General features: G+C 34.1%; 1 protein-coding gene across 1 annotated transcript in view; it reads left to right on the top strand.

The window, feature by feature from the left end:
* Positions 1–13,802, top strand: part of PSMD14 (proteasome 26S subunit, non-ATPase 14) — a 46,309-nt gene that overhangs the window by 25,121 nt on the left and 7,386 nt on the right. Inside the window, exon 9 of the mRNA XM_066553256.1 lies at positions 11,821–11,928. Coding sequence (XP_066409353.1) covers positions 11,821–11,928 — 108 coding nt within the window. The remainder of the gene's footprint in view (positions 1–11,820; positions 11,929–13,802) is intronic.

Here is a 13,802-nt window from a genome sequence, read left to right as displayed (position 1 = left end):
GTATTTCAGTAAGATTTAATACAGAAGCACTGTAAATAAATGTAAGTACTTGATTTTTGGAGGCCCATAGCGTATCAAAAAAAAAAAATTAAAACCAAAATTTCATTGTAAATTAAAAGATCACTTCCAGTTTGTTCTGCAGCTTAGATAAGTAGTCTTTAAACAGGCTGGAAATCTTTGATATTGTCAGTACACATAAACAATCATAATCCTCTCTTAATATTTTGCTATTCAGGTGTCACTCAACAGGTTTACAACTAATAATCCAAGTATACACTGTTTTATATATTAAATTTTAGCTACAGATTCTGAGATCAATTACTAACAGATTGGAATAAGTTCAGCCCCTTAACATGGGTACTAAGAATGCATTGATTTCCAGGCATTGCATATGATGATTTTTATTAAAACTTCTATTCCAAATGTTTTGGGCAATAAAACTTTACAGAGAAGTTGATATCAAGCATTTGAATTTTTAGGAAGCATGCAGATAAGTGATTAAGTACATTAAATTATTATGAAAAGAGATTTTAACTTGCAAAGCATATTGGGTTATAGTTGTCCTTTGTTGAAATCTCTTTTGTTCTTGTTTAGTTCTCTTTTTATTTCTTTCTAGCCCCATATGCCATTTTCCTATTTCCTGCCTCATGACAGCAGGGAGCAGCTCTATTATCACCTTCACAGAGCTGTCTGCAAATGTGAGAGGCAATTCGATTTTGCTCAACCACAGGGAGAGTGGATTAGAAAAACTACAGAACGTACAGAAATTGGCTAGGTGGTTTACTGCTTTAAAATACTGCTGAGGTGTTTTGTTTGAGCATGCACTCCCATTGTACTGTAGAATAATTATTGAAATGCGTCATGGTATATATGGATGATATTCATGTAAATTTATAAATATTTCAAAAGTGTTCATCTTCTATAAAACTGTACTATCATATTTCCTGTGAGGCACATCTTATCTAAGATACCAAACACTATGAGTTCACTTAATTTCATAGCAGAATGTTCTGAAGCTACAGTTGCTGTTTCGGTTGTTTTGTTTATTTTTTTTAATTCTGAATTTTATAGCAAATACCTTTATGTAACGGGCAATTGAAAAATTGTTAGCTTCTGGTTGTTTGGAAGATATTAGACATCTGTAGAAAGGTTGTTCCTTTTTAAATTGCTTAAAGAGTAGAAGAAAATACAGGTAGTCTGGGGGCCGGGGGGGGTAAGATGCAGTAGAACACTTAATTATTCCTAACTTATTTTTCCTAGAACTTTTATTTTCCCACTCCAATAGAAATGTTGAAATAGGATTCTTTTTGTTTTGACGAAAAATAATGTCAAGACTATTACTAGTAATTAATTTAGACCTCACTAGCTATTAAATCCATTAGGAGGAAAAGCCTTCTAATAAGTCACACTGCACACTTGCTCACTAAGTGCTTCTTTTTATAATAATTTTATTGCCACTGTTGTTTGACATAGATGTCTAGATTTGAGATCTTTGAGATCTTCAATAAAGTAATCTTTGGCATATTTATTTTGAATGTGAATAAATTTTTGTCCATCTAAGCATTTCTCAGTTACAGCTGCTCTTATGGCATTGCTGCCAGTACTTGAGATTACTGGAAGTCTTGTAATGTTTGTTTTTCATACACATTTTTAGCTGCTACAGTCAGATTAAATTACGTTCTCAGGTTTCATGTTAAAAAAAATTTACATCTGTCATGTTTCTGGCAAGTGCATCCTTTAAAGCTTAGAAATAAAAAGAATCTCCTAAATTATGAATACCACTTGTGATTAACTTCTTGGTTTGGAAGATGTGGAATGTGTTCGAGTTTTGTGATCCTGGTTGGCAAGATCACTTACACTAAAAAGTGTTTGGATTGTCAATGAACTGAGAGAAGAGCAGATATGTTATTGTTCAAGGGGGGTTTCTCAGGTGAGGTTCCAGTGCTTCATGTGCCTGGGTAACTTATCATGGCACCCAGAGCCTCTTTGTGTGTTACAGAGCCTGAGCTCAGCCTATTTCAGGAAAGTATCTGCATTTGCCAGCATGAAGAGCCACTTGCAGAGGTAATTTTGCTGGTGTAGTAACCATTATACTGGTGAGCTTTAGCTACGTGAGTCCGAGATCATTACTCATTATACCTTATACTAGCAGGACTGTCTGGCAAAAAAATATAGTGAACATGTGGCATAGAAGATTTTAATATGGCATGTTTTGTCTGAGATTAGATGTATTTAAAAGCAAAGCCCAAAATAGCACATTAGCTAATTTTAAAGCTGCCTCAGGGCAGGTCCATGCCCATATAAATTGCCATAGTTTATGGTCAGTGAAGCAGTCATGGCTTGTGCTAGTGAAGAATAACTGGGGCAGAGGTTATTTTCATGTGTCAGGAAGTTGCAGTGAATTCTGATGAGGAATCTCAGGTTCACCCTGACTAGCTAAAACATTAAAAAGCAGTTTGCCCTGTTACTATAGAAAAGGAAAACTTGTTAACTTCTTTGTTAACTACCTTGTCTCCATACACATTTTCTGCGTAGCACAGGGATGTATGATTGCAGTTTAAAAATAAATATACCTGTAGTTCTCATCAGTTAAAAAAAAACAAACCAGTCATTTTATATCTTAAAGCCAATGAGCAAAAATAAAAAGTCATATAAAATCCTTATATAAAAATAAACCCCCTCATATAGATCTGTGGATTAAATGCCAACTGCTTTAATGACCATTTTAGGTCTGGGTTATTTTTGCATAAATATAGTAGGACACATGAAGGACAAGTAATTCCAAATTACTTTACATACATATTCTAGCATACAAATTAGGTTTTTTTCATGTCTGCGTACCATATTTTTCAATATTTAGGCTAATAGTGCTCTAGTTGTCTGTAAAATAAACTTGCAACAGTGCAGTGAATTTTAACTGAAGGTCAGTGTTCTCAGAACCCAGAAAGGAAAAGCATTGTTCTGACTTTTTTTTTTAGCTTGATTTCTTTGAATGAAGTCAAAGTAAGCATGCTGAAATATGGCCATTGGGGCAAGTTGGCTAGCTGTTGTTTCATTTTATACTTATTAATAAACTTTTCTTTTATCCCCTACAGTTTTCCAGTCTGTGCAATGGAAGCTGTAATACATATTTAGAAGTAATACATATTTCACAGAAGCAGTAATTTCATTAAAGATCTGGAATAAAGCTAAATATTGACATTTCATATTTATTTCCAACATACACTTTGAAATGTCTGTACAGAGAACCATAAACCTTTGCCAAATGTTAAAAATAAATGTGGTTTTTTGGACCTCAACTTAGCAGCTGTTCATCACCTCTTAAGGAAAATATAACTATACTAAACCCACTGTAACATAGTAGCTTTAACTCCAAAAGCATTAACTTACTGCATTGCACTCACTGTATTGTTAAATTAATATTAAAAAAATAAAAGGGTGGTGTTTTCTTTTTTGACCTGTTTAAAACTTTGGATCTTTATTATAACAAAGTCACCATTTAAAATGTTTTGTTCTTCTGAGAGAGTTAATTGGTTTCCCTTGATTAATAATTGCTTGCATAAGGATCGATAAAATATCCAAAATTGTCAGAAGTCCATTTTGTACATCTGAGAAACTTGTTGGCAGTTGTGGTGTTTAGCAGGGTTGGTAGCAAAATCTCCTACTCATACAGCAAACTTTCATTTCTGTTAAACCATATTTTTTTTCTAGCAAGGCACTGTCTGGAAGATCTGTTGGTTTATGGCAAAATTCTTTTTTTAATTGTTTGCTGAGGAAAATAGTTGTCTTTGCAATAACTTTTTTATAAATTCTGTTTCAGTCACCTCAGACAGATAGAAACAAATCTGCTATGCATCTTAATCTTGTGCTTAAAACCAGATCCAGCCACATTAATAAGAGGATTTTGCTGTGGTACTTTATCCTTATCTTAAACTCATTCAGATGGTAAAAGAAAATAAATATGTACATTTAGGTAAATCAAAGTAATTCTACTTGATCTCTATAGATCATTTTGCCCAACTTTGTGGTGAGCACAGTTTCAACGTTGAGTTCAGATCAGGTCACTTAGTGTTTTGTCCACTTGGGTCTTGAGATTCAACAGCCTCATGCCAATTCCTGTTCCAATATTTTATTTTTCTTGCAGTTTGTTTTTTCCCTTTGTATGCATATGGTCAGCAGCTGCTCTTTTCAGTTTATTACTACTGTCTCTTGCCACATTCATCATTGAAGAACCTTGTCCTGTGGTCCAAGCAACCTCTTCAGGAACTGGAAGGTTTTTTACTTCAAAGAGACAGAATGTGGGCTGTGCTCTGAAACCATTTTGTGCATGCGGTTTCTTTTTATTGGTAGTTAAAAACTGCTTTCTTTTGTTCAGCTTATAAGATCTCTGGAATTTTATTCAAAGAGGAGTAAAAAAGGTGCTGAACTTTATAATTTGTTATTTTAGTAATTTTTGAAGTATGAAAAAAGTTACTCTTATCATGCTGGAGAGAGAGAAAGATACAAGCTTCTTTTATCCTCCTTATACAAATGAAAACCCTGAGGAGAGCTGGAGGACTTATTGCAGCAACCTCTCTCCCCTTTTTTGTCCATTGGTACTTGTAAATCTAAGTGACAACCTGTGCATAATTAGTGATGTATATGAGCATTACAGGGCTGTTAATAGCTGGTTTCAGGTTTTTTTCTCTTCAGAGTAATAGATGGTCGTTCTGCTGCATGCTGACCATAAAAATAGTGATTTCCAAGTAGTTTTGATCTCTTGCTACTTTTATGTTCCAGTTTAGATTAAATTTCCTGTGTATTACACTGTTTCAGATGGATGACTTCTGTTTTTGTGCTGCAGATCTTCCTAGTTTATCAAGACAAATGTGTGTGTGAATGGTTTCATAATTTGGTAATTACTTGTTAGTCTAAAATACTGAAACCAGTAGTAGACAGCAATTTAACAATTAATTTCCTGAATATTGGAATTACCATCTAGCTACAAGATTTTCTTCAGCTGAGCATGTTTTACACCAGTTTTTTGAAATATTGCATGGTTTTAAAACTCCACTCTTTTATCAAAGTGCTGTTCTTTTTCCTTTGAACTTGTCTTTTTCCTTTCTTTGTTTGAATTAACCACAGGATTTAAAGAGGCTTTGTTTTTTAAGAAGGCAGAAAAAGAGCAATCCTTGAAACAAGATGTGTGGAGGCTCTAGTGTAATGCCTGAAATTTAAAATATCTCATTAAGAATAAAGTTTGTGAGAAGTGTAAGCAGATTGGAGCCACCTAACATGACTTTTTTAATATACCTAACTCCTCCTTCCCACTTCATGCACTTGTTTTGATCTTTAGTTTGACTTATTCTTCCCTAGACACAAATGAATTCAACGGTCTTCAGGGTACAGTTAAAAATAAGTAACACAGTTGAAATTAGTAATTAAAAGCAACTTAACAAAACAGTGAATTGACTGTATTGTCACTGCTTTGGAGATGTGTCTATTTATTGTGAATCATTATGCAGATAGCATGTAGAGGAAAATGTATTTTAAAACGTGATGCCTACAATTTTGTCAGAATCTTTTATACCTGGAACAACTTCCATTGTTAGAACTGGATTTGCTAATACTTTCCTATTGTAAATGGAAGAATTCTAAAATGGATAACCTAACTGTGCAGTATGTAATTTTGATTGACGTATCAAGAGTACCTTTCTGGACATTATGCACAGTGTGTAGTACATTTAGGTACTCTCAGTAATGTGCGATTTCTTGCCATTGACTGGACAGAAACATTGTGGTTTGATCTAGGCAAGAACTGAGTTTCCATAGGAGCCTGGTTTGGAGAGTAAGGAAGTTGTATGTTTGTGCTGGATTTGATCACTCTTGATTCAGTAAAGATTGATGTTCCTTTGCTTGGAGAATCATATTTGTGGGAGATGAATTGTGTCTGCATCACAGTGTGGGCCACTTGGCATTTTCAGTTCAGGCTGTAGAAACCTAGGCATAAACTACATAGTGTTATTACTGCCACCACTGTTTTCTTACATTTTCTAGAGTGGTGATACATATCCAGATTCACATATTTTGCATATTTTACCTCCTGTTTTTTTAATGGAGTGCTGAAATTGTTAGTATCAATCCTAGTGTTCCAAAATTTGTTCTGTAATGTCCTTTGGACTTCTGATTTAATTAAGTCATGTATGTTTACCTATTAAACCATTTACATAGGTTACTTGAGTTCATGCCCTTCCCTAAAACAGAAAGTTTTAAGACTTAATTGAAAAGTATTAAATGTTTAATTTCCTTTTGCTGTGGTGGATGTAGAATAGTCCATTTATCTTCATTAAAGCATATAGCTTTAAAACTTGTGGCTCAGCTACATGGGAGTTATGGATGCATGCCCTCACTTGTCAAGATAAATGTATTATGCTGTAGTTCTCTTCCCCTTCCAGTATGGATATTGAAGTTGTACTGCAGATTTGACCACAAGTAAATAATTCTCCAAGGATAGAGAAGGAAAATGCACATACTCCTAGGAATATGTTTTCCAGAGCTAAAATTGATATTTTATAAATAATTTCCATGTTGCAAACTTCAAACTCACAATCACAGCAATTCAGTGATATGCATTTGGCATGAGTCAGTTTCAGTTCTTAGTGCTTTTCATTGGAAATGGCATAAAAAGTACGATTTCTTTGAATTTTTTATGTTGTGGGCTTGCAGGGGACAGAAGATGTTCTTCACTTGTAGCTGTCTAACAGTGCATGGCAGCATAAATAACGAAATGGTCATAAACCTGAGCTGCACTTCTCTGGTCACATGTTCCATTTCATTTTTAAAGAATCTAGAAACAAACTAAGCAGTTGATAACAGGTCAGTTGCAGGTGATAAAAGAGGTTTTAGATGGGACATTACTTCTTTTTCCACACCTGGCAGAACCACACTATATCCTTTGCAGTTGTCTTTAAGGACTGGTATGTTTGTTCATAAACATATGGCATAAACAATACATCACTATTTGAATTCCAAGGATACAATGCATTTTTAAAGATAGTCACCATATGCCATAGATTCTTCACTGGAAAAATATTGATGTTAGATTTTTTTTTTTAATTTAAACAATAAAGGCTGACTTATGCCTAACTGAAATTTACCACTAAAATATAGTGGGACTTGAAAAACAAAGCTATTTTATTCACTATTGTTTGGATATTTAATATTGGAGGGGTTTCAGAGTCAAGTGTGTAAAGTACTCTTGAATTAATCTTTTTTTTTTAATGCCCCACAAAGTTATGACAACTGTTTTAGAGTAACTGATAATATTCAAGTATGATCAGTATCTGATAGTAAGAAACTAAAGAGTGACAGCATTCACACTTGCAGGAGAAGGTAAAAAAATCTGGCGATTAAATACCCTAAATTTTCATCAAGCCATTATTTTTAATAACTGTGGAGACTCTAAGAGGCCAGATTTTTGTCTAGCTAGCAGTTGAGGTGTCCAGTGCTCATTTTATGTTGTGAGTAAATTTTAATCATATTAATTATAGCTGTCCTGAAATTTACACAGGACATAATTGTATATTTTCTTCCTAAAAATAGATTCTATGGACTCTAGTGTGGGCTGTTGACCCCAGGCAAATGCTAAAAAAAATGCTGTATAGTTATTGTTTTTTAGATTATTATGCATTTTGAAGCTAAGACAGATGTACAAAAAGATGCAGTTTTTATTTTGTATTGGCAGCTTCCAAATATTTAGTATCTATTTCCAAGAACTGCAATTAGTAAAGCATCCATGGTACTGAAATCCACACATCCCACAAGCTAATTATATTTGCAAGGTCAGATTGAATACATATTTTCAGAAAAATAAAGGGTTATATAAATGTGTCTTCTACTTGGCTGTTATATCACAGTTTGTTGATCTGGAGTATAATGTGTACAATTCACAAATTTGTCTGATAACAGAAAGTGGTGTGTGATTGTGTTTATTTTACTAACCAGTATATTCACAGCAATCACTTCCAAATATCTCTCCAGTAAAGATGTGTTAATTACAAAACAGACAAGGTCTTCTATTATATTAAAGCTACTAACAAGAAGACAGCAGGAATCACACATGTAAATAGCATCATCAACCCCTATTTTAGTCCTCTGTTTTGATCTGTGAGTTGCGCATAGACCAAAGGTGCTATTAAAGACTCAGTATATGAAATAGGCAGCATTATATGAACAAAATTTATTCAACAAGAAAACAGACCTTTAACATGAATTTAACAAGCCTGAGAAATTATAAACTCTCATATGCTGCAGATTCATGCAGTGATAATAAACAAAAAAGGAAAGTAAGAGGTTTCCTTAAGCTAGCCAAACTGCTAATGGTTTTGTTATAAGCTGTCTGCTGTTGAAATGACCTCTGAAAAGTCTGGAGACACTTACACAAGGAAAAATTAAATGGTCAGAGTGGTGAAAGAGTTGCACTATGGAAGTGCATTTAAAAAAAATTACCTTCAAATTTCTGGAAAGCATCCCAATAACATAGACTTCTGGTTAACTTTTTAATGCCTTTTTAGGAAAGGAATTTAGCATGAAGCTTGGAAACAAATTTTTACTAGAAGAATACATGCTGTATTATATAGGTAATTTAAGTACAATGAAAGCTTAAATTTTTCGGTTGGGAAATACTGACATTTTACAACAAAAATCTAAGCAACGGAGTGGTGATTCGTGCTGGGTTTAATTAATCCCTAGAAGTTCTTTGTTCAAAATACTGTGTCTAAAGTTTCCATCATAGAATAGGGGGTGACCATGTTTCTGTCATCAGTCTGCATCATTCTGTACTTCGAAATACACAAACATAGAGAGGAGACTTTAACTTGTACACACCTCCAAGTGCTCACTGGGGCTTTTTTCTTGGATCTTACTGTGGCATAATTAACACCTACTTCACCCATTGCTCATTAGTACACTGGACATTAATGAGTCTATTTATTTTTATGTAATCCTCTAAAGGCAGGACTGATTTATGCTCACTGTGAAAAAAGCAACTACATTTCATAGAAGTGAATATGTAGAATTTATTGTGGTATTTATGTTTTTATTATGTATTAGGTCTAAATTTAGCCTCCAGGTTGCTGAGCATGTTAGTTTCTTTAAGATGGTTGCTATAGTGATAGCAGCAAATTCCTTTAATCTTAGTGTAGTTAAAGTATTTAGTTACTATTGGTCATCAGAGTGCAACTAAGATGAAAAATAGCATTTGCAAATCTACTTTTTGTACCCCTCTGAGATTGTAAGAATTGCAATTTTATCCCTTTTAAAAGCATAATATTTGGTATTTGTGATTTTCATACTGCTTTCTGTTAGATTTATATTTGTTCTACTTAGGAAATACTTGCATGTCATTCCTTCAGGAAGAGAAATAGAGAGTGCAGTGTATTCCCATGCTGCTTGTACCCAAAACACAATGAGAGTTAGTTAAGAATTAGTCAGAATTAAGATGTTTGAGCAATATTCAGTATCACTCATAACTAATTCAGGAACTTGTTCTTATATTTTAATGTGAAATTTAACTAATCTGAAAACTCTAACCAAAATGTTGAATTTTCTTGTAAAAAGGTTTAATAATATTTTTATTTTACGTGGCTCAAGCCCCAAAACAAATCTATGCTGGACAACGCCATTCTTTCTGGATAAGCTCAACATTGTCTAGTAAAGTTCTCAGTTAAATTCAGGTCTAGAAGCAGGGCTGTTAGTAAGCTATAAAGCAACTCCTTGTCATTCTGGTATACTTCCAAGTTCATGTTTCTTGCTCCTCAGGGTAAATTTTTGCTTGCTTAGGTTTTTTTCCATTATCTAGCTAGTCTCTGGAGAACTGCTGGTGTGCTTTTTTTGGTGGTTTTTTTTTTTTTGTTTTTTTTTTTTTTTTTTTTTGCCTTGCTTTGCTTGACTTTTTAATTTATACTGCCTGTTTGTTATGGTTGGACATTTCCAGATGTTGAAAAATTAGAGCATCTGGTTAAAAAGGAATACAAAGATACATACAAAAGCTTGTCACAAGTGTTCTAAGATAGAGAAAAATTGTAAAAAATGAAACAACCCAATTACTTCTTATGTTATGAGAAGTAATGTATAGATACATAATAATTGTTTTAAATATTTTTGAGAATTATTCTAAATGTAATTCCTTTTTCTGTAGCATTGGCATCAGATAGCGTACTTCTGCTGCATTCTAAATCTGAATTGTGCGGTTTTTTTGTCAAGAAAAAAACATCACTGGTAACTCACTTTAATTTGGTCACAACTGAACATTGTTAATAAAGAAGATCTTTTTTGGAAGGATTTCTGCAAGCAGTTTGAAAACATGGCATATGCAGGTGGATCTGGCCAGCAGCTGAGAGACCAAGCAATAGCCCTTAGTGGCACTCAGTCAACACCACTGTCTCACTTGGGTCTCAAAAGTAAATCACAACTGGTGATAAGTTTGTGGGTTTTTTCTGTTTACACCTGATTTTTTTGTTGTTGTTGTTATAAATACTTGCCAATTAATTTCATTTCCACATGAAGGACCTCAGTATTTTTTCTTCTAATCCTAAAAACTACACATTATTTAGTTATTAGTATTTGTGTAAATGGAGAGGAAAATGCTGGAACAAGGTGGGAGACTGTATCACTTTCTCTGCAGATTTCAGTGACAGTGGTTGATTTCTTGTTTGTTCAGCATAAACGAGGTTCAAATCTAATTCCTCAAAATATCAAACCAGCCATGTAAATGCTTCTGTTGTCCAACTCACAGAGAAGAAAAGAATAAAAATTATTATAGAAAAGCTGTTAAAAGGAGATTTAAGTTAATAACTCTCCAAAGATATGCAGACAAGATGCCTGCAAAGTCTGCCTGGTACTGTTTTAGTGGATGTGCAAGGCTGTACCTGCACTGGTCCAGTTAAAAGACTGGAACCTAAACAAGAATTATTCTTGCAGTTACAAACCTGTGCTGGTCAGCACACAGTAAGAGTGGGTTTGATTATATTGTTGGTAGGTTCTTAGGTCTGTCTCAGCTCCTGTAGGTTTTGGACAGGAGTGAGGGTTTTATTGCATGGGACCATGAATTTCTCTTTGCAAAAATTTTTATAGACAAATATAGCACAGGACAGAGTAAGAATCAGTGATGGGTTTACATTATTTGCAATCAAATAGCACTGAATACTGCCTACCGTGTACCTTTAAATCATAAATGACCTTGGTTTTCTTTTACTCTATTTTTTACTCCTGAGCATGACACTGACAAGGACTTTTTAATCCATCAGACAGTTTATAGACCCTTTTGTAGTCACAAGAAGCAAAAAGCATCTGACTAGAAGGGAATACATGGGGCAAGTTCCTTGCTGGCTATAATTTTGTTGTCATTTCAAGTATTGTGGTAGTATAATTGATGTGACAGGACTGGGCTTTAGACTTGGTCCCTTAGCTTGTGCTCACTTTCAGTTTTAGTCTCTCTCTGTCATTCATTTTGATTGGATAAGATTTAGGTGACAAACATATGCATAGTTTTGAGGCTTAGAGTAAGTGCACATAAAATTCAATATTATATGGTGATATAATGTATATAAAGCTTACAGTTCCATGGAAAAGGTAATAATTGGTGTCACCTTACAATACAAGGCAGTGTAGTGTGCTGATCACATAGCCAGCAGGAGGTTCTTTTTTATTAATATTATAATTAAATGATTTTCTGGATAAAGGCCAAAAACAGATGAGAGTTGATTGTGCCTTGTCCACTGTTGCTTGGCTCTATTAGTTGCATTTTCTAAAAAGAATTGACTTGACATCTTGTTTTTACAGGTTGTTATTGATGCCTTCAGATTGATCAATGCTAATATGATGGTCTTAGGACATGAACCACGACAAACAACTTCAAATCTGGGTCACCTAAACAAGCCATCTATCCAGGTAAACCTAGTGCTGCTAGTCCTGTAAATTGCAAGATTTATTTATCAATTTTTTGGAAAGGTACTTAAAACAGTAGGTTACAAATTATTTATTGTTCTCCCTGTTGCATTTTTCCACATGCATTTATAATTGATGTGATTCATCAATGGACATGTGTATGTGAGGGGTTTAAAATTGAGCCCTAAATTAGCTACCCAAGGGTGAATGCATGTATTTAATGTGTACAGCAAAGACTGAAGTATAAATTATGGAAATGCAAACTTTAAAAAGTGACAATAGATGACATAACATGTGATGCAAGACAAGTGCTGTTTTCAGTCCTGCTGAAAAACTGCTGCTTATCAACATCTCATCTTTCTTCAAGTTAAGTTACTCACAAATAAATTATGGAAAAAGTTCTCTCTTTTCTTTTTACTGTAAGTTTCTAGAGTTTCTTACTCATTATGTAATCTAGATTAAACCTTGTGTCTTAAATAATTAATCCTCGATTTTTATGTAATGCAGTCATTTGCTGAAAAAATGGAGGAGGATATTCAATGGATAAAATGGATGCTTGATTGGCTTCTGCTGTAATGTTTCTTTTGAATACTCATTTGTGAAACTTAAATATTCAGAATTTGATTTCTGAAGTTGACTTTCGCTAAAAAACCAGAAGTTTTGGTCTTCACTGAAGCAAGCCTTGATTTTCAGAAATAGCTTCTATCCTGAAATAAGTATCCTCTGGAGTGATTAATGCTTTTATCCCTGTCATTCTTCTTCCTCACTGTTTTTCCTTTAAAAACTCTTCCCCCTTACTATGTGTTCTAAAGGCATGTGTCCTTAAACCATGGAGCCCAGTTCCTGCTTTTGTTTCCATTACTTGAACAATAGAAGTAATATCTTGCTAGGTAAACATCCAAGAAAAAAGACCGTCCACTAGTCAGAGCAGAACTGAAATAATGGCTGAATTGGTGCTCTGGGAGAGTCATTCTTTGAGAGGTCCTAGACCACCATACGCTTATCTGGTGAAAGATAAGTTGTTTTTTTTTTTTACTACTACGTTGAAACTCTTTGCTGTTAATAAAAATGCTAGCAAAAAGGCATCTTAAAATTAAATAGTGTCTGCTTCAGGCTGTGTTTTACTTTTGATTTTTGAATTGGTCAAAACTGCAGACAATAATGAGTATGAAATATGCAGCTAATACTCTTGATTGGATGTAGACAAGCCCATGCTTGCATGTTTCAGGGCTTTTCTAACTGGGCTTTTCTAGACCATGTGTAATGCTTTCCCTTGGAAACCCCTACAGTATTGTTCAGCTTCATTATTTTAAGATCACTGTCACTACAGCGTGGCATATTTTGGCCATGGGATTTTGGGTTTCTGTTATTAAAATGGATAGTTTTTGTTTGTGTTGATTTTTTGCAAGCTGGCAATGAGCTGTTGCAAATGTCACTGTTATGATAAAAATCATAATTTTAAATGGTACTCTATTTCTAAAGCTGCAAGAGCTCTTGCAGTGTTGTTTTATTTTTATTTTAAGCCTTGAATAAAATTCTGACCCAGTTGAGGACAGAAGCAAACTAAATACTGATTTCAGCTGGGCTAGAAGCAGGAATTACTTAGAAGACCTTACTTAAAATCTCAGGAAGAAGAATAATAGAGTAGTACATGCCCTTGGTTCACTCCCTTTTTGTACGTTTTTTTCTTGAGTTCCCTTATCAACAGCCTTTTTTACAGTTGTTTACCTTTTACATTTGCCCACTCTTTTAAAGGGTAGTTTCTGGAAGGGGGGAGGAAAGGGAGAGGATAGTGGGAGAAGTCAAATCTGTTTGTCAAACTTTAAGAACTTGAGGAAACTTCCTAAATATCTACACATGAGTTTATACACAAACAC

The sequence above is a fragment of the Molothrus aeneus genome, chromosome 7 (genome assembly GCF_037042795.1).
Source record: "Molothrus aeneus isolate 106 chromosome 7, BPBGC_Maene_1.0, whole genome shotgun sequence".
Lineage (NCBI taxonomy): Eukaryota > Metazoa > Chordata > Aves > Passeriformes > Icteridae > Molothrus > Molothrus aeneus.
This window is presented reverse-complemented; position numbering and strand designations above follow the sequence as displayed.